The sequence below is a fragment of the Melanostigma gelatinosum genome, assembly GCF_949748355.1.
Source record: "Melanostigma gelatinosum genome assembly, chromosome: 18".
Classification (NCBI taxonomy): Eukaryota; Metazoa; Chordata; class Actinopteri; order Perciformes; family Zoarcidae; genus Melanostigma; species Melanostigma gelatinosum.
This window is the reverse complement of record NC_136651.1, coordinates 3534658-3552938: the sequence shown is the minus strand read 5'-3', so window position 1 is coordinate 3552938 and position 18281 is coordinate 3534658. Positions and strand designations below refer to the sequence as shown.

General features: G+C 44.6%; 1 protein-coding gene across 1 annotated transcript in view; it reads left to right on the top strand.

Annotated features, from left to right (window-relative positions):
- Nucleotides 1–17163, top strand: part of LOC306792285 (uncharacterized protein) — a 17454-nt gene extending 291 nt beyond the window's left edge. Inside the window, exons 2-30 of the mRNA XM_079289358.1 lie at nt 1996–2189; nt 2270–2897; nt 3015–3118; nt 3266–3331; nt 3736–3906; nt 4115–4248; nt 4359–4453; nt 4574–4628; nt 4745–4879; nt 5021–5257; nt 5405–5468; nt 5563–5758; nt 5850–5953; nt 6093–6468; nt 6685–6819; nt 7292–7328; nt 7428–7541; nt 7629–7858; nt 8303–12660; nt 12803–12957; nt 13101–13267; nt 13504–13567; nt 13661–13814; nt 13905–14031; nt 14110–14152; nt 14280–14345; nt 14437–14686; nt 15926–16232; nt 16313–17163. Coding sequence (XP_079145484.1) covers nt 2002–2189; nt 2270–2897; nt 3015–3118; nt 3266–3331; nt 3736–3906; nt 4115–4248; nt 4359–4453; nt 4574–4628; nt 4745–4879; nt 5021–5257; nt 5405–5468; nt 5563–5758; nt 5850–5953; nt 6093–6468; nt 6685–6819; nt 7292–7328; nt 7428–7541; nt 7629–7858; nt 8303–12660; nt 12803–12957; nt 13101–13267; nt 13504–13567; nt 13661–13814; nt 13905–14031; nt 14110–14152; nt 14280–14345; nt 14437–14686; nt 15926–16232; nt 16313–16423 — 8871 coding nt within the window. The 5' untranslated portion in view covers nt 1996–2001 and the 3' untranslated portion in view covers nt 16424–17163. The remainder of the gene's footprint in view (nt 1–1995; nt 2190–2269; nt 2898–3014; nt 3119–3265; nt 3332–3735; nt 3907–4114; nt 4249–4358; nt 4454–4573; nt 4629–4744; nt 4880–5020; nt 5258–5404; nt 5469–5562; nt 5759–5849; nt 5954–6092; nt 6469–6684; nt 6820–7291; nt 7329–7427; nt 7542–7628; nt 7859–8302; nt 12661–12802; nt 12958–13100; nt 13268–13503; nt 13568–13660; nt 13815–13904; nt 14032–14109; nt 14153–14279; nt 14346–14436; nt 14687–15925; nt 16233–16312) is intronic.
- Nucleotides 17164–18281: the final 1118 nt, after the last annotated feature.

Below are 18281 nucleotides of genomic sequence, written 5' to 3'. Positions count from 1 at the left end.
TCTTGCATTGGTATGAATACACCTTATTAGCTAACTTAACCTCTGGTGGTATTCTTTTTCTTTACGGACAGATTTAAGACTTATCCAGTGTCAACGTGACTGGTGTTGTCAGCTGACAGAATAACGTTAGCTTAGGTCTGCACAAAAGCCAGTTTCACAAAAGAAGGTATTCTCGCTAGTGCTACAGCGATAAGTGATGGTTTAGTGCAGCGGTTCCCAAACTTTTTAGGCCGCGCACCCCCTTCTACATCCCGACTGGGTTCGCGCACCCCCCCCCCCCCCCCCTTAATAAAAAAAAAAAAAAAGAAGCAACAGAGCCTTTTAAGCTTTCATAGCCGCATAAGAATCGGACCAATGAGAGAACAGTTTGCTCGCGCGTGGCATTTGTTTACAAGATTTAGTCCGCTGTTAAATGTTGCAGTGTGAACACAAACTGAACAAAGGAGCAACTGCAACAAAGCAAACGAACTGAAGGTGTGAAAACGCCCTGAAACACTGCAACAAAGTTTCAATAACTTTCAGTGACACAAGGCGTCACTTTTAAAGAGCAATCCGGATGCGAGGACACACGCACAGGCTCAGAGGCAGATTATCACATTTAATTTACAATTAATGAGCGACTAATGTAGCCAGGATGTCTTCGGACAAAGCATCGATGCGGCGACACAGTGTTGTTGGACACCGGGATCATGTCCAACTTTTTTGCTTCTCCCCAATCATACATTCCACCATCTCTCTGGCAGCTGGCAAGCTCACGTCTTCGGCGATTGTGTGCGGTAGCCCCTTTCTCGCTATTCTGTAACCAGATATGAAGCCCGTAGTGCGTCATTTATAGACCAACACATGAATGAGACTCCAGTTGTTTTTGGCTGTTTTGTAACTTCTCCAATTTCGATATAAAGAATGTAAGGGGCTTTTGACTTGCACTGGCATGCTTGGTGTTCAGGTGGCGACGTAAATAAGAGCTTCAGACTGTTAGCCAGAACCTCACTGCACACCACGCACTGTGGCTTTGGGGAATCTGCGTTGCCAATCCAAGTGAAGCCCAGACACAGATACTTTTCATCATATTTCCTCTTTTTTTCCCAGTCTGATGCTCACTCTCGTTTCCTCTTTTTCACCTTGACTCCGCGATGGGCCGATGTGCTCCCGATTTCTCTGTGCTGCACCTCTCCTTTCCCCTCGCCTCCGATTCCTCTCTCTCTCTCTGTCCCTCTCCTCTTTTACGACTGATAGCTTCAGATGTCCCACCTGACAGTTTTTAAATTAAAATTACATTTTTTTTAAATATTTAATATTATTACACCATCAGACCGCCATTACACTTTTCCTCTCGCGCACCCCCTAGAGGCAGCTCGCGCACCCCCAGGGGTGCGCGCACCCCACTTTGGGAATCCCTGGTTTAGTGCATCAAGTACTATGTTGTACTACTTAACGTTATACTGAAAGTAGTCATTGTCGAATAAACTCATCAAAACAGGAGTCTGCGGTTACTAGCTCCTCAAGATTATGCAAGTGGGACTAGAAAAAAAAGTCAGCCAGTCAAAGAATGTTAAGTATTTTACACTACAGTCACACAACCAAAATGTTGATTGTACTTCAGGGCATCACATCATTGTACCTGTTCTGCATTGACACCACAGTTTGTTGTGCTGATGCAATGATGCTGTAATGCTGCCCAACAAAGTGATAACGATGAAACAGGGAGAAGTGTTTGTGCTGAATGATTATAGATGTGTTTGTATTCTCTAAGCACCGAGCATATGATTCAGTTCAGCACATCGAAACTCTGTCATGAAACTTGTGTGTTTGCTTTCTATCCTGTATTTAATATTCTGCAGATATAAGAACAATTATTAGATTAGTGATGCAGTCAAATCTGTTAACTTGTGTCAGTTGTTGTATGGAAAGCCCGCAGCCGTGGTCATATCCCGAGAAGTAATATTTCCCTCTGCGCCTGTTCTAATACTGATGCACCTTCCTGTGTGTTTTCAGGGCGAAATGTTTCGTCGATCAAGATTTAGTGCTCGGCCCAATGTCGTTAAGGCCGGTAAAACGCCTCAGGAAGCCCCTTCAGCCAACCAGGAGGCCAGTGAGACCCCCAAAGACGTTGGTGAGAGCAGCGCTGCTGCTGCAGTGACAGACATCCAGTCTGTTGTGACCCCATCAGAAAAAGCTACAGCCCCAGGGTGAGTGTCGAGCATTAAATAGCACGATTAATACTTGTGTTACGTATAACGAATGTATAACTATTCTCACGACTGTTTAGGGATGGCAATGACCAAAATGGGGAAGGTGCCAGCTCCTCAGCAGCAGTCCAACGAAGGAAGCGGTTTTCCATCAAGCCCAAAGTGGCCCCAGGCCGCCCCTCCACAGTTGCTCGAACGCAGAAATCCCACGTCAAGGCTGTCTCTGAAACTCCGATTGAAGTTCCCGTCTCAGACCTTGACAAGCCAACTACGTCCAGCCAAACTGGGACTCCGGTCGCCCCTCAGAGACTCCAGTCCCCAAGGAGACGGAGGCCTTCAGAAGAGAGCAAGCAGCCCAAAATGCAACCTAAACCGACCCTCATCCCTTCTGACAGTTCAGAACCTTCAGCTGACTCTGCAACAAATCTGCCAGCGGACAGTGGCAAGGAATTCGAAAGCACGTCAGACAGTCAAGTCAAAGGAGTTCCTTCCAGACTACCAGATAAAGTCCCCCCTTCTCTGCCAGACAAAGAAGCTATCGCGTTATCAGAGAAAGCCAAGACCCTAGTATCATCTAAGAGTAGGCTTTCTATCTCAGCACCAGCGTTGTCCTTGAGTAGACTCCTGAATGACCCATCAGACTTGCAGAGGATTGCAAAAGCCCAAAAACTCAGAGCGTTGCTCAGACAGGAGATGCATAAAGAAAAGGTAAACTCAGATTATTCACAAGCGTACTGCTGCTTTAGTCACACATTGATTAGATACATACTGTTGGATATATCTAGAGTAATTACATTAAAAGAGTGTTATCATTTGATTTTGCAGAAACTCAAAAAACCAAAAGCACGTGCAAAGGAATTTACCTTAGATCCTGCTAAAATGACCATGAGGGACCTGATCCGTTATCTACCAGAGTCCAACCCCATGACGTAAGTGTCTCTTCTGCAACTTAGTCAAGCTTGTGTCACATTTAATCCTGTTATCTCCACAGATGAAGTTTTCTATTGATTCATATTTTTTTTGTTGTGGTTCCTTTTCTTGTCTGATGTGACTATAATTTGCGGTTTTGTTTTCAGATCGAGTGTAGAAGAATCGGCTCAAGAGAATGAGACCGTGGTCCCACCTTCTCCAGGAAAAGAAGTGTAAGTTTATCCCTAAAATCTCATTCCATTGTAGTTTTATTGATGTACCGGTACATATGATCATACAAACGATACATACAGCATTAAATTCTTTCTGACTTTCCTTATTCATATCCAAACAATTGGGGAAAAAGAGATATGATATTGTTATGTCAGTTAAATACAACATGGTTTTGTCATTTGAACTCTAAAAATAAGTTCAAATGATTCAATAACTGCGGGAGCCATTAAAATCTGCCGTGTTTCACTTTCATATAAAATGTACTTATTCATACAAATTTATAGAAAATAATTGAAACAAGTACCGGTACTAATAAAACTGCCATTGGACATCATAAGTGTGCGTAATGGGACAATCATGTTGCGTGTAAACCAACCCTCTTCCTTCTGTCGGCTGTTTTCAGATGTAAACCCTGCAGTTCACCAGAGAGAGCGCAGGAACCTGTGGTCCTCCCTAAATTAGGAAGCCCGAGGGAGGGGGATGAAGATGAAGAGGAAGAGGAAGATGACGACGGCACGTTGGTTCCTCAGGTCAAAGTAGCCGAGGACGGCTCACTGATCATTGATGAAGAGAGGTCAGTGGGCTTGAATGCTTTCATGCTTATCTACTTCCTGTAGCTCGGTTATTGTAGATGCAATGTACCACTTTAGTGTTTTATTACTTTCATAGGAACTGACTAACGGTGTCTACGAAACATCTGTAACTTCCTCCAGAGATGTGCTTTTTCCTCTTCATATAAACGTTGCTACTTTATTGTCATATCCTGTCAAACTGTGTCTCAGCTTGACGGTGGAAGTCCTGCGAGCCAAAGGGCCAAATCCAGCCAATGATCGGGACCCCATCTTTGAGCGCGGCTCCACTACAACTTACTCGAGCTTCAGGAAGGGGACCTATACAAAACCCTGGTCCAGTGAAGGTTCAACCCATATGGATACTACATATAGATAATGAACTATGACATCTTTATAGCACACATTTTGTTCACATTGTTTTTTAATGTCGTGGTTGTTTGCTGTGTTCCATCAGAGACGGACATGTTCTTCCTGGCAGTTAGCATGGTGGGGACAGACTTTTCCATGATTTGTCAACTGTTTCCTCTCCGAGCTCGATCCGAGATAAAGGTTAGTGATGAATACGTTCTATGTATTCATAGAATATGATATGAAGAAGCAACACATTGCTTCACCGAATAAACAATGAAAAGCTTGTCTGTATTCATTGTCTTCATTTTGAACTTTCAGAACAAATTTAAAAAAGAAGAGCGAGAGAATTCCTGGAGGGTTGACAAAGCTTTCCGTACGTATTCAGTAGGACAATATGTTTAGCTAGTTTTATATCATATTAAGTGATTAGTGAGCGACAAATGTAGTTGTGCAATCTCTGCGTAACATTTATTGACAATTATTTTGTAGGAGAGAGGCGCAAACTGGACATAGAGTATTTTTCGAAGCTACTAGAGAAGATTCTGGAAGTTCATAAAACCAGGAAGAAGCTGAAGTCACTGGCTGGGAAGAACTCACCCAAGAAGACCACGAGAAAGGCAAAAGGTAACCATGTCCTTCCATGCGTGATACTCAGTGAGTTGTGTGTTATTGCTTCATAGCGTGTTATTCTAGGGTAGAGATTTAACAGCTGCTCGCCTTGAGTTCGTCTCAGTTCAACAGTCCGTGTGTTTTGAATTCCTTCAGCAGGCAAGAAAGCTGCGAGGAAGCTGAGCGTTGTGGAGGAGGAAGACGAGGAAGAGCAGAAGGTCATTGCTGCCTTGGAGGAGGAGGGAGAGAAGGAGAACGAGGACCTCTGTCATGAGGGAGGAACTGATGACGCGAAGCCGAAGAAGAAACGTAAAAGAAAGAACCGAGAGGATGCCTTGACTGAGGAACCAAATGACAAGAAAAACAAAACGGGTGAAAACAGCAATGAACAAGGTACAGGAGCATTCAGTCAATTTATCAAACATTTCTGGATGAAAATTGGTGGATTTATTAATGCAGGTTATTAAATAACTTCTAGAAGAGTAATGCATATGATCCTAGGGAAAGTCATTTTCATACTTGTTGCTTTTATATACTCAGATGAGGCCGACATACCTGAAGACAGTGAGGCAGCACTTCCTGAAGACTGTCCAACATCAGACATGTAATTAAACTTGAAAAATTCAGTTTTAAAGAGAGAACATTTCGCATCTTCGTTTGACACTAAAACTCTCTTTTGTTTTTGTCGTAATATTCAGGTCTGAAAAGACAGAGAGTGTGAATGAAACCAAGGACGCCAAGATCAAGCCAGCTAAACTCTCCCGAGGCCCAAAACCACTGCTGCCTTTGGGCCGGAAGTGGGGTAAAAAGCCCCCACCACCCTCCACAAAGACCAACGACACCGCGTCAGATAAAGGGGAGGAGAGTGTCATTGACGGAGGTGCTGAAGACCAGGTTATTATTTCTTTCTTTTCACAGTTTAGAGTCATCGGATATTTGTCAACGTTATTACTTTGGCTGACTGAAAGTTATGCAAACTTTTCAGGTAAATAAAGATGCCTCACCTTTAAGTCAAGCTGATGAGAAGAAGTCAGCCAATGATGACTCTGAAGAAGAGGATGCCACCGTTCAACCTCCGAGGCCTACCAGGTACAATATTTCATGTTTTCATGACATGATTTTAACACTGCAGCAGAAACATTCCGATCCCACCCCCCAAAACAAATGACTGTGGATGTATTAGTATTGGAGCATTTCATCTTCATCAGTGTGTGTTTGTGTTTTATAGGTATGGGAGAATGCCTAAACCCATCAAGCTCTTGAATTACCCCGCCAAAGAGGCTGCATCTGAAGCAACTCCTGCCTCACCGGAGGGGTCCGCTGCTTCCGCTGCCAGGCCTAAACCCAAATGCACAGCCAAGAGGGGAAGATCATCAAAGCTGCAATCAGCCCAAGAGTCCAAAAAGCCTAAACTAGTCACCCTCAGTGCTTCTCAGTCAGACTACAGTGATGATGAGGAGGAACGGCAGCGAGAAGAAGATGTGGAGGAGGAGGAGCCCGCTGTCTGTAGCTCCAGAAAGGACAGCACTGCCCCTGTCTTTGTGCCTGCCGGCCTGCGCTCCCCACGGCCTGTGATTGCATTAGTGGAGGAGACAATGGAGGAGGTATGTGAAACTGTTTCCTATCATGCCGTGCACACAGATGCACACCATCCATTCATTTACATTTATTTGTTTTACTTACCGGTAAGTCTTATACCAGGCATCTTTTGTGTTTTTCGCATTAGTTTTTCTTTGTGCATGGTTTCTCATTCCATAATTCAAACCCTCCACTCTGACTTCCCCCCCCCCCCCTCCCCCCATCCCCCATCCCACACGTAGCTTGATATCTTGGCCAATATTCCTGATGTGTTCGGCATCTACCAAGATGCACTGTGCCCTGATGCCTCTTGCGAGCGGGCACAAAATGAGACAGGCACAGATGAACCCTGTGACCATCAGTTGGACCTGCTTGTTGTAAGTGTATAATGCCGAAAACATACTACAAGGGACATTAAATGATGAACCCCAGTTACACTGATTTAATATAACATTATGTCAAAGCTCTGATGTGATCTATCCACATGTTGTATCTGCTAAAGGGCCAACATTGTGTCCTGATCATTTTCTTCAAATATCTCCCTCTTTTACGTTTCACTGCATGTATTTGGTTTGCGTTCTGTTCTGATCACACACTTGTATTGTGACTTAACTAATTTAAATGAAAAAAAAACAGTTGTTTCGTTCAGACAATGTTTCATGCATGCGCTCAAAGCAACCTTTTTGGTGTCCAGATGTAAACAACTGACGTAGACAGAAAATTTCAAAGAAGTGTAACTGGGGCTTCTGTAATACAGGTTTTCCATATACCGGTACAGCACATGTTTTACTTTGGCCTACAGGGGATGTTTTTTTTATGTGACTTACAATATATTTGTTTCCCTTCCAGGATGTGATCGACCTCCTCACTTCAGACCCCACAGGAGGTATGTTAAAGAGATATTCTGAGTAGCTCCCAGTGGCATCTATATTTATATGGTGTCAAAGTCTCATACGTTCTTTTTTTCGTGGTCTTTTTGTTTTAGTATCTGAGGCCGAGAGCTACAATGAGGCCGCTCAAACCCTGTTGACCATCAGCCACCTGGCTCCCCTCCCTCAGTCAGCACAGAATCAAATAGACATTCAAGATCATAGAACAGGTTGGAGACACAGAGGCCAAAATGATTGCATTCCTTTTCAGATACAATTACAGTGAATTTAAAATGTGCCATGATCTTGAATTGCAGGGACAACTTTAGCCGGTGTGAGTGAAACCAGCCAACAGCTGGAAGAAGAGACTGCATCAAAGGCTGCTGTACTTGAGGGAGACGGCGTCGCTCCTCTTATGTCTGCAACTTCTGATCATGAATCCACTGTTCAGAGGACTGGTTCTGATATTGACCCAACCTCTCAATTGCAAAGTCCAGACAGCTCAAAGAAAACTTCTCCACAGACCAAGAAAGGACTCGCATCCAAGGTGAAACCAAAACCTAACCTAGGCCAAGCCTCCAGGACTGCTCTGTCAAAATCCCAACCAGGGACATCAACAGTAAGGAGAGCTGAGAAGAGCCACACAGCTGCTCCTGAGCTTGCTCAAACCACAGAGACACTATCGTCTGCAGAGGAAACCCCTAAGATAGCAGATTGTAGTAAAAACATGTCAAAAGATGACAGTTCTTCTATTGAAGTCAAACGTACAGAAGAGCCATCGAGCGGTCAGAAGAGGTCTGTGGGTGAAGGACAATCCCACGCAGCAACATCACATCAGAGTGCATCAGAAAACCAGAGTCAACACTTCTCTGAAGCCCAGTTGGAACCCAGTTTGGAACAGGCAACCGGAGACTCACGGTCAACATCTGGGTCCACAGATGAAGTGCTGATGTCTCATGTTGGGACAATTGAAAGTATTTGTAATAATCAGGTAACATCAGACTCAGCAGTCACAGAATCCCAGACTGGACAAGGCTCAAACACAGACTCAGCCCCAGTCCAGGAGAGCAGCGACCATCCTGCTCCATGTGTCCCACCTGTAGAGGAGTTACCTGTCAGTCAGAGAGAAGAGAGTGAAGCGGGATCTACTCACCAGAGGAAGAGTCGATTCCAGAAAGTCAAACCCAAAGTCAACTTGGCACAAACATCAAGAACTGTGCGTTCTAAACCTCAAACCACAAAAGATACCGCAGAGAAAGACTCCAACACGGCTCCAAACCTCAAGTTCCGTGAAAAAACAACAGCAGAGGTGGAAGCAGAGCCGACTTGCCTCACCTCTCCTGAAAAACCAGATCAAAGCCCTGGTCCTGCTTCAGATTTGATACCTTCATCGGATTTCGGGACTACTCTCACAGCCACAGAAGAACTGTCTACAACTGAGGAGAAAAGGGCAGATGTTGGAGTTGTTGGTCAGGTAGAATCCAACGCAGCAACATCACATCAGAGTGTCTCAGAAAACCAGAATCTAACTGAAGCCCAGTTTGAACCCAGTCGAGAACAGGCCACCAGAGCCACGAGGTCAACATCTAAGTCCAGAGATAAAGCACTGATGTCTAATGTTGGCACAGCTGAGAGAAGCTGTAATAATCTGCTGACATCAGACTCAGCAGTCACAGAATCCCAGACTGGACAAGGCTCAAACACAGACTCAGCTCCAGTCCAGGAGAGCAGCGACCATCCTGCTCCATGTGTCCCACCTGTAGAGGAGTTACCTGTCGGTCAGAGAGAAGAGAGTGAAGCGGGATCTACTCACCAGAGGAAGAGTCGATTCCAGAAACCCAAAGTCAATTTAGCACAAACATCAAGAACTGTGCGTTCTAAACCTCAAACCACAAAAGATACCGCAGAGAAAGACTCCAACACGGCTCCAAACCTCAAGTTCCGTGAAAAAACAACAGCAGAGGTGGAAGCAGAGCCGACTTGCCTCACCTCTCCTGAAAAACCAAGTGGTCCTGGTCCTGCTTCAGATTTGATACCACTGGTGGATTTAGGGACTACTCTCACAGCCACAGAAGAACTGTCTACAACTGAGGAGAAAAAGACAGATGGTGGAGTTGTTGGTCAGGTAGAATCAGATGCAGTAACATCACATCAGACTGCATCAGAAAACCAGAATGTTTACGAAGCCCAGTTTACACCGAGGAGGGAACAGGCCACAAGAGATACAATGCCCATATTGCAGTCCTTAGATGAGAAAGTGATGGCTAATTTTGGGGCAGCTGAGAGTAGCTGTAACGATCCACAGTTGACATCCGACTCAGCAGTCACAGAACCCCAGACTGGACAAGGCTCAAACACAGACTCAGCCCCAGTCCAGGAGAGCAGCGACCATCCTGCTCCATGTGTCACAGCTGTAGAGGAGTTACCTGTCAGTCAGAGAGAAGAGAGTGAAGTGGGATCTACTCACCAGAGGAAGAGTCGATTCCAGAAAGTCAAACCCAAAGTCAACTTAGCACAAACATCAAGAACTGTGCGTTCTAAACCTCAAACCACAAAAGATACCGCAGAGAAAGACTCCAACACGGCTCCAAACCTCAAGTTCCGTGAAAAAACAATAGCAGAGGTGGAAGCAGAGCCGACTTGCCTCACCTCTCCTGAAAAACCAGATCAAAGCCCTGGTCCTGCTTCAGATTTGATACCTTCATCGGATTTCGGGACTACTCTCACAGCCACAGAAGAACTGTCTACAACTGAGGAGAAAAGGGCAGATGTTGGAGTTCTTGGTCAGGTAGAATCCAACGCAGCAACATCACATCAGAGTGTCTCAGAAAACCAGAATCTAACTGAAGCCCAGTTTGAACCCAGTCGAGAACAGGCCACCAGAGCCACGAGGTCAACATCTAAGTCCAGAGATAAAGCACTGATGTCTAATGTTGGCACAGCTGAGAGAAGCTGTAATAATCTGCTGACATCAGACTCAGCAGTCACAGAATCCCAGACTGGACAAGGCTCAAACACAGACTCAGCTCCAGTCCAGGAGAGCAGCGACCATCCTGCTCCATGTGTCCCACCTGTAGAGGAGTTACCTGTCGGTCAGAGAGAAGAGAGTGAAGTGGGATCTACTCACCAGAGGAAGAGTCGATTCCAGAAAGTCAAACCCAAAGTCAACTTAGCACAAACATCAAGAACTGTGCGTTCTAAACCTCAAACCACAAAAGATACCGCAGAGAAAGACTCCAACACGGCTCCAAACCTCAAGTTCCGTGAAAAAACAACAGCAGAGGTGGAAGCAGAGCCGACTTGCCTCACCTCTCCTGAAAAACCAGATCAAAGCCCTGGTCCTGCTTCAGATTTGATACCTTCATCGGATTTCGGGACTACTCTCACAGCCACAGAAGAACTGTCTACAACTGAGGAGAAAAGGGCAGATGTTGGAGTTGTTGGTCAGGTAGAATCCAACGCAGCAACATCACATCAGAGTGTCTCAGAAAACCAGAATCTAACTGAAGCCCAGTTTGAACCCAGTCGAGAACAGGCCACCAGAGCCACGAGGTCAACATCTAAGTCCAGAGATAAAGCACTGATGTCTAATGTTGGCACAGCTGAGAGAAGCTGTAATAATCTGCTGACATCAGACTCAGCAGTCACAGAACCCCAGACTGGACAAGGGTCAAACACAGACTCAGCTCCAGTCCAGGAGAGCAGCGACCATCCTGCTCCATGTGTCCCACCTGTAGAGGAGTTACCTGTCAGTCAGAGAGAAGAGAGTGAAGTGGGATCTACTCACCAGAGGAAGAGTCGATTCCAGAAACCCAAAGTCAACTTAGCACAAACATCAAGAACTGTGCGTTCTAAACCTCATACCACAAAAGATACCGCAGAGAAAGACCCCAACATGGCTCCAAACCTCAAGTTCCGTGAAAAAACAACAGCAGAGGTGGAAGCAGAGCCGACTTGCCTCACCTCTCCTGAAAAACCAAGTGGTCCTGGTCCTGCTTCAGATTTGATACCACTGGTGGATTTAGGGACTACTCTCACAGCCACAGAAGAACTGTCTACAACTGAGGAGAAAAAGACAGATGGTGGAGTTGTTGGTCAGGTAGAATCAGATGCAGTAACATCACATCAGACTGCATCAGAAAACCAGAATGTTTACGAAGCCCAGTTTACACCGAGGAGGGAACAGGCCACAACAGATACAATGCCCATATTGGAGTCCTTAGATGAGAAAGTGATGGCTAATTTTGGGGCAGCTGAGAGTAGCTGTAACGATCCACAGTTGACATCCGACTCAGCAGTCACAGAACCCCAGACTGGACAAGGCTCAAACACAGACTCAGCCCCAGTCCAGGAGAGCAGCGACCATCCTGCTCCATGTGTCACAGCTGTAGAGGAGTTACCTGTCAGTCAGAGAGAAGAGAGTGAAGCGGGATCTACTTTCCAGTCGATGAGACTTCGATTACAAAGAGTCCAACCCAAACCCAACTTACCACAGACGTCAAGAACTGCGAGGTCTAAACCTCGTACCACAAACGACCCCGTCACACCCATGCAGCATGCGGACACACCCTCCAGCCACACTTCAAGGCCTGAATCCACTGATAACACAACAGCATTGGAAGAAGCACAGCCAGTACCAGCCAGTACCACCCCTCCTGAAAAAACAAGCCCAATTAAAAGAACCAGCACTGCTTCAGTGCCGGAACCATCAATGGAATTATGCTCTAGTCGTACAGCCACAGAGGGAATGTCTTCAGCTGAGCAGCAAAAGACAGATGCTGGACGTGGACTTGACTCAAACTCAAAGGGCTCAGAACAAAATGTTCCTCAAAGAAGGCCACGCTTTCCTAAGGTCAAACCCAATTTAGGATCGTCTCCCAGAACGACACGCGCAAAACCGCAGTCAAGTGACTTCAGTAAACCCCCAGAACAGTGCCACGTGGACGCCTCTTTAGCCTCTCAACAGCCCGTGGACAACAACAATGCACAAACAGAGCAGGACCTCACAGGGACAGACGACCAGCACTTGCCATCAACACGTTCATTACGTACAGAACCTTTCAGCTCAACAAAGTTAGGACCTGCAGAGTCAGAGAAGTCACTGGACGGCACAAATGATAAGGTGGAGGCTGCACCTGCCTCACAGTGGGACCGCAAACGGGACATGTCCATTAGAGCTACAGAGTCAAATACCCAACCAACAGATGATCCAACACTCCCCACGCATACACAGTCCACAGCCGATCCAAAAGAAAGCACTCGGCAGCCACTCCCAGAGAACGACTGTGAGGCACAGAGTCCAGATGCAGTCCAACAATGTTCTGAAGGGAATCAAACAGCTGCCCAGAAGTAAGACACAACCATATTGTCCTGATTCTGTGCTCAAAAAGACAATATAAATACTGCTGTCATGTTTACAGCCTCATGTTTTGAATGAATTATGAAAGAGTTATTAGTTTCTCTTGTAACAGAGTGTGTTTCCCACTTAAAGCACTGATGGTAATCAGTCGGAGCCAACCGACTCCCCCTCAAGAACAGCTCCACAGACTCGTAGAGGCCGGCTTATTAAACCCAAACCCAGACTGGTTCGCAGCAGCCGCCCTCCACCACCCCGACAAGATCAGAATACAAAACAAGCAGAAAAAGGTTTGACTCCCTTTTAGAAGGAAAGTTCCCTAAACTCAGAGAATACTGAGCAGATCTTCAGAACCACTGCCATCTGTGACCCTACAGTGCCCGTGTTGATCGCTAACGGTTCTTCTTTTCCACCGATTTTGGTGCTTGCTCAGAAGGTGAGGATGCTTCAGTTTGCCACAAACTTGTGTCTGAACTCCGACCTGACATCCCAGACCCAGCAGATGGCGCTGTTGAACAATGCAGTAACCAAAACTCCTCTCCAAAGGACCCTGGGTCCTCGCTGGGCTGCTTGACACAAGTTATTGACAATTGTACTCGGGTAAAATATTATTAAATATTTTCAGGAGTGTATCTTGTGAGGAATTACATGTATGATGTTGTGTTAAGCTCGTTAGTAGTTGGCCATGGCTAGATATGTAACAACATGTTTATAACATATAGCAATATGTTTTTTACCGTGTTTATATTGTATGGCAGTGAATGGTGGGAGATAACGGATAATAGTTGAGGAATAATCCTGAAATGTGTCTCATTTCTCTCCCGTCACAATGACAGGATGCATCAACATCAAATACAGGCGAGACCCAAAACCCTCCAAGTCTCTCAATAGTTCCAGAGAGTAAGTCATATTTCAGCTGATTTTGTCCTGTGAGTTATTTAAAGTATATGCACCATGGTTTGTACGTAACACTTTTCTCACTTTCAATCTCAGTGCTGTCGCAGCAGGAGCCTTCTGATCCAGACGAACCGTTCTTCATCCTCTCCCTGACTGAGATCCCAGTCTGCCCATTGAGCGAGGCGGTGGACATTGTGCCTGAACCCCTCCCTTACCTTCCTGTAACTGATGCATCAGTAGAGCAACAGAGGTCAGTGCCTGCCTTTATCAGAGGGTCATGCCGTCCATGCATGCGTGAATCTTTTTTGTCTGATTCTACAACTTTCCTCGCTCTCATCAGCGTTCCTGGAGAGAGTTCGACAGCAGCAGGAGAAGGGCCTCTCTCTGCGCCTGCGTCCCTGGAGGAGAGTGGTGAGACGGGCCTTGTCAGTGAACAGGATGTTGGGCCTGACCCAGCTGCACGTGTGGTAAGTGACGTAAGAAACCATGTGTAGCTGCAACGTGATCAAATGTCTGCATTTTTATTTACATTTTGTTTTTCTCAGACACAACAGGATTGGATCATTGAGAATCCAGTGGAGCCACATGGTAGAGTGATTGTGTTACACTGTCATTTATGTAAACTAATGATTAATGTCATAATAACAACAGTAAGTGTTGATTGTTTGTGTTTGTGGAACAGAGAGTACTAAAGTCCATCCATCTACATTTCTAGAGAATAATGATGAGACGGCAATTCCTCCTGTTAAACCTGATGGACCGCTGGGCACTAGAAGAAGAGGTATGCAGGACATAAACACTTACTCATCACATGCACTCTCAGAAAATTGAGCACTTCTTTTTCATCATGTACACGTTTGTCCTATAATCAGGCAAAGTGCAGGTTAAGCCCAAGACTTCAAAGAGGAAACAAGCCAGCAAGACCCTCGCTACCGAGCACTCAGAGCTTCCTGGGCTTTCTCTGCAGCCAGAAGCATGTGACGACGTTGTCACCGAGCCACAGAAAGGAAGTGGTGATCATGTAGATGTTGAAAAGGAGACTCTGACAGGTGGGGACCACCCTGAGGACAGCAGCTCAGGAGCACAAACTACTCGGACTCGGGTGACTAGAAGTCTGTATAGGTGAGAACAATCATTGAACAACGATCATTGAAATGTGAAGACTTCCCCCAGTTTTCGTCAATCAATTGTAGTTAAACAGGGTTCCCACGCAGCCTGGAAAACCCGGAAAACAATTTCCCAATCAGTGAAAAGTCATGGAAAATGACTTCAATGTTTTTTTCCTTTATGAACTACCAGGATATCTATCAGAGCTCCCCAAAACGGATTACATTGCTGCCAGAAAGTCATGTTATGTATGTCAGGATCATATTAACGGTCAAATGGTACAAAACATTTCAAGTCAGTTAAACTTGCAAATGACAGTTCACCTGCTGCCTTGAAAATGCAAGTTAACTGAACTTGAAGATTGCCTTTGATTTAACTAAGAAATTAAAGTTCATTAAGTTGATTTAACTACAATGTTTGAGTTGTCTCAACATTTTTTTTTAAGTTGTCAGAGTTGATTGAACATTTTGTCACTTGTTGTTTAAACTTGACACGGCGAGTTAAACAAAGAATTGTTTGACATTATCAGTTCAAGAAAACTTACCGAGTCAAACAAACACATTTCTGCTTTACTGTAACTCACAGTTTTACGTTACGATAACTTAACCACGTGTATACAACTTGCCATTTCAAGTTAAGAGGATTTAAATTCCAAATTAGTTTCAACTTACATATTAAATGTATCTTGTCAGAGCTCTTCGAGTTAAAGAGAAAAAGTAAATGGACAACTAAATAGGACTGTGATGTTTTACAGTGTTGTTAAATTAGTTAGCGATGTATAAAAAGTTAGCATAGTTGGTTCAGCTGCTAAAGTTGAATGTGCTTGCTAGCTTGTTTTGCCAACTGTTGATAAAAGTGAAGGTCAGCTGGGAAGTTATTAACAACTCTGGCTCACCTAACCTGGACCAGCATGATTCTGCTATTCTCCTTTAAGGGACACGCCTTTCGCTTTTCTTACATTACGTGAAGGCCAAAGTATTTTCTCTGACTTGCTTTGGAACGGTAGAGGCGAGCAGAAGAACACTGCACTCTCACCACTATATGCGTTTAAATCCTACACACTGCTCCTGTTGAAACTGTTAAACTGAAACCATTCATTGGTTAAATCTTTATTGTAGGTTAAGGATTAAACGGTTCATTGTTAACATCCCTAGTTCACCTCAATGGTTCATATAATTCTTGGTAAATGATCTCTAGAAAACAGTGAGAACCCTGTTAAATGTGAATTCCTTTTTATTTTCCAATACCTGACAGAAAAGCCAAAGGCTTCCCCCCAATAATGTCTGAGACAAACAACACGGCCCCCGCAAGCGATTCTCCACCTGGCAAAGCAGCTTCCAAGGGCCCGAAGCTCAGAACTCCTCGTGCAGCTGGAAAACGATCTCCGCCAGCGCCTGTAGCCTCAACATCACATGACGTCGCTCCCACGCGCAGTGCGACACAGCCGACAGAAGACACCCACTCGACGTCCTTTACCTCTTCACAGACAGAGGTGGACGTCGAACAGACCTCTGAGCACAGCCGGGTCACAACTCCGAACGCTCCTCTGTGTCCAGCCGAGGTAAGGAGGGACCAAGTGGCGTTCATGTTCACCCACGATAGAGTTGATCACAGCTGATTGTTTGTTCTTCTTTGTTGCAGGTTTCAGCTCCTCGGCAGAGTGACTTCGTGGAGAGCGGCTCTGTAGAGGAGCCCACCAGTGTGTCTCAGTACTTCCTATGTGACATTTTTACAGAAGTGGAAGAGGGATGAAAGCTGTAGATAGGTGGAGTGAAAGCAGAGTGTTGTTGTTGCTTTCAGTTGTAATTAAGGGAAGATGAATTAACTATACTTTCACAAGCACTTTGTATATATTTAGTAGTTTCCATTTAGTGAAATGCCTTTTTTTATTTTATTAACAAACAATGTTACAACATTACCGTAATAACCAGAACAGTCAAATACGTGGAAGCATTTCCCCAATTATTCACGATGTTTAAATCCTCAGATTCCCTTATTTAGTTATTTAAATACCTGTGAAAATGTAAATATTGTACAATAGCAAATAAGGTTTTTGGATATTTTTCTTTTCCATATCTGTTCCTTTTTAATACCGACAGCAACACCAGTCTCAGGAAAACATATTCAAACGACGATACGTATTTTTGTGCGAAGTTTTGTTTGTATTTGAGAAAAAACAACGTCTTAAAATTGGCTTTTATTGAGAAAACCGACTGAATTTATTGTGTTAACATTGCATTATTATATCTTGTAAATGCACCCCAAGTACAGAGCAGAGGAAGTCCAACTTTATTTCAGGAAAATGTTCCATCAGCTAGCTTTCATTGAGACATTCTCTGGTGCTGTTCAGTTCAGTGTTCAAAGAGCTCCTTGTACAGATTCACAGCATTCACAGTACTATGTTTGATACTTGAAGCCAAAACACATCACGTGTTCTCTTCCTGAAATGTTTCATTGGTTTATTAAAAGTAAAATCTGAATAAAAATGTATTCTTCCACCGCCGCTTGATTCAGTCTTTTATCGCCACTTTGCTGGTTTTTGTGCGTCTGTGCCGGCGGTGGTTGTCCGTCTGTCCGATCCATATTTAGGAACGCGATAACTTGGGAACGCCTGGAGTGAACTTCTTCAAATGTGGTGCAAACATCCAGCTGGACTCAAAGATGAACTGACCCGATTTTGGTGGTGAAAGGACAAGGTCACTGGCCTCAAGACTTACTTTTTGACCGTAGCTCAAGAATTTATATGCTAAATATAACATTTTCACACGCATGTCTAAAAGGACAAAATGATGAAGTTATGATATGGACAACTACTTTTCACTTTGGTACGGATTCATAGAAACTCCAGTGTTGTATGTCTTTGTAGCATTACATTATTTAATTACAATTAGCTTGTATTGAACATGAAACATTGGTTGTTTTTTAGCCTAGATAAATGTCTGCTTTTAATGAATGTGTTTTGAGATGCTGTAAATACTCAGTCGATTACATAGTGTTCTTTTGAATCGCTGTATTCAGGAATTCATGAATGCATGTGATACGGCTTGAGCCTCTAATCCAGGGGTGTCAAACTCATTTTCACTCTGGGGCCACATCAGCATCACGGTCGCCCTCAAAGGGCCGGTTGTAAATGTAAGACGGTGTAAATGTAACTACGGTACTCCTAACATAGTTAGTTTAGTTTCCCGGGATATCTGTGACTTCCACAACACGTACTTCCAGTTGTGTGATTTCTCCTCCGCCATTGTTTCCTGTTGCTGGTGCAAAATGCATTCTGGGATATTTGGCTGTCCCAAGTACAGACAAGTCACCTCCGATGCATCCCGGGTAAAATGGGCAGAGCGAGCCACATCCGGGCATTAGGGCCGTGCTTGGCTCGATGTGAACTTTGAATTGGAACAGTACTTGGGCTGAGACTGATGACGTTTCAGTACAGAGAAGTACGCATGTTGAGAAACTTGTTGGAAATCCTCTTTATGGGCTGTTGCATCTCCTGTCCACCTGTTGTGATAGTTTTAATGTCGGCACACAGACAACATGCCATCTCATCACTTCGACTTTCTATCTCATAATTTCGACCATGGGGATATTTTTATTTTCACATCTAACT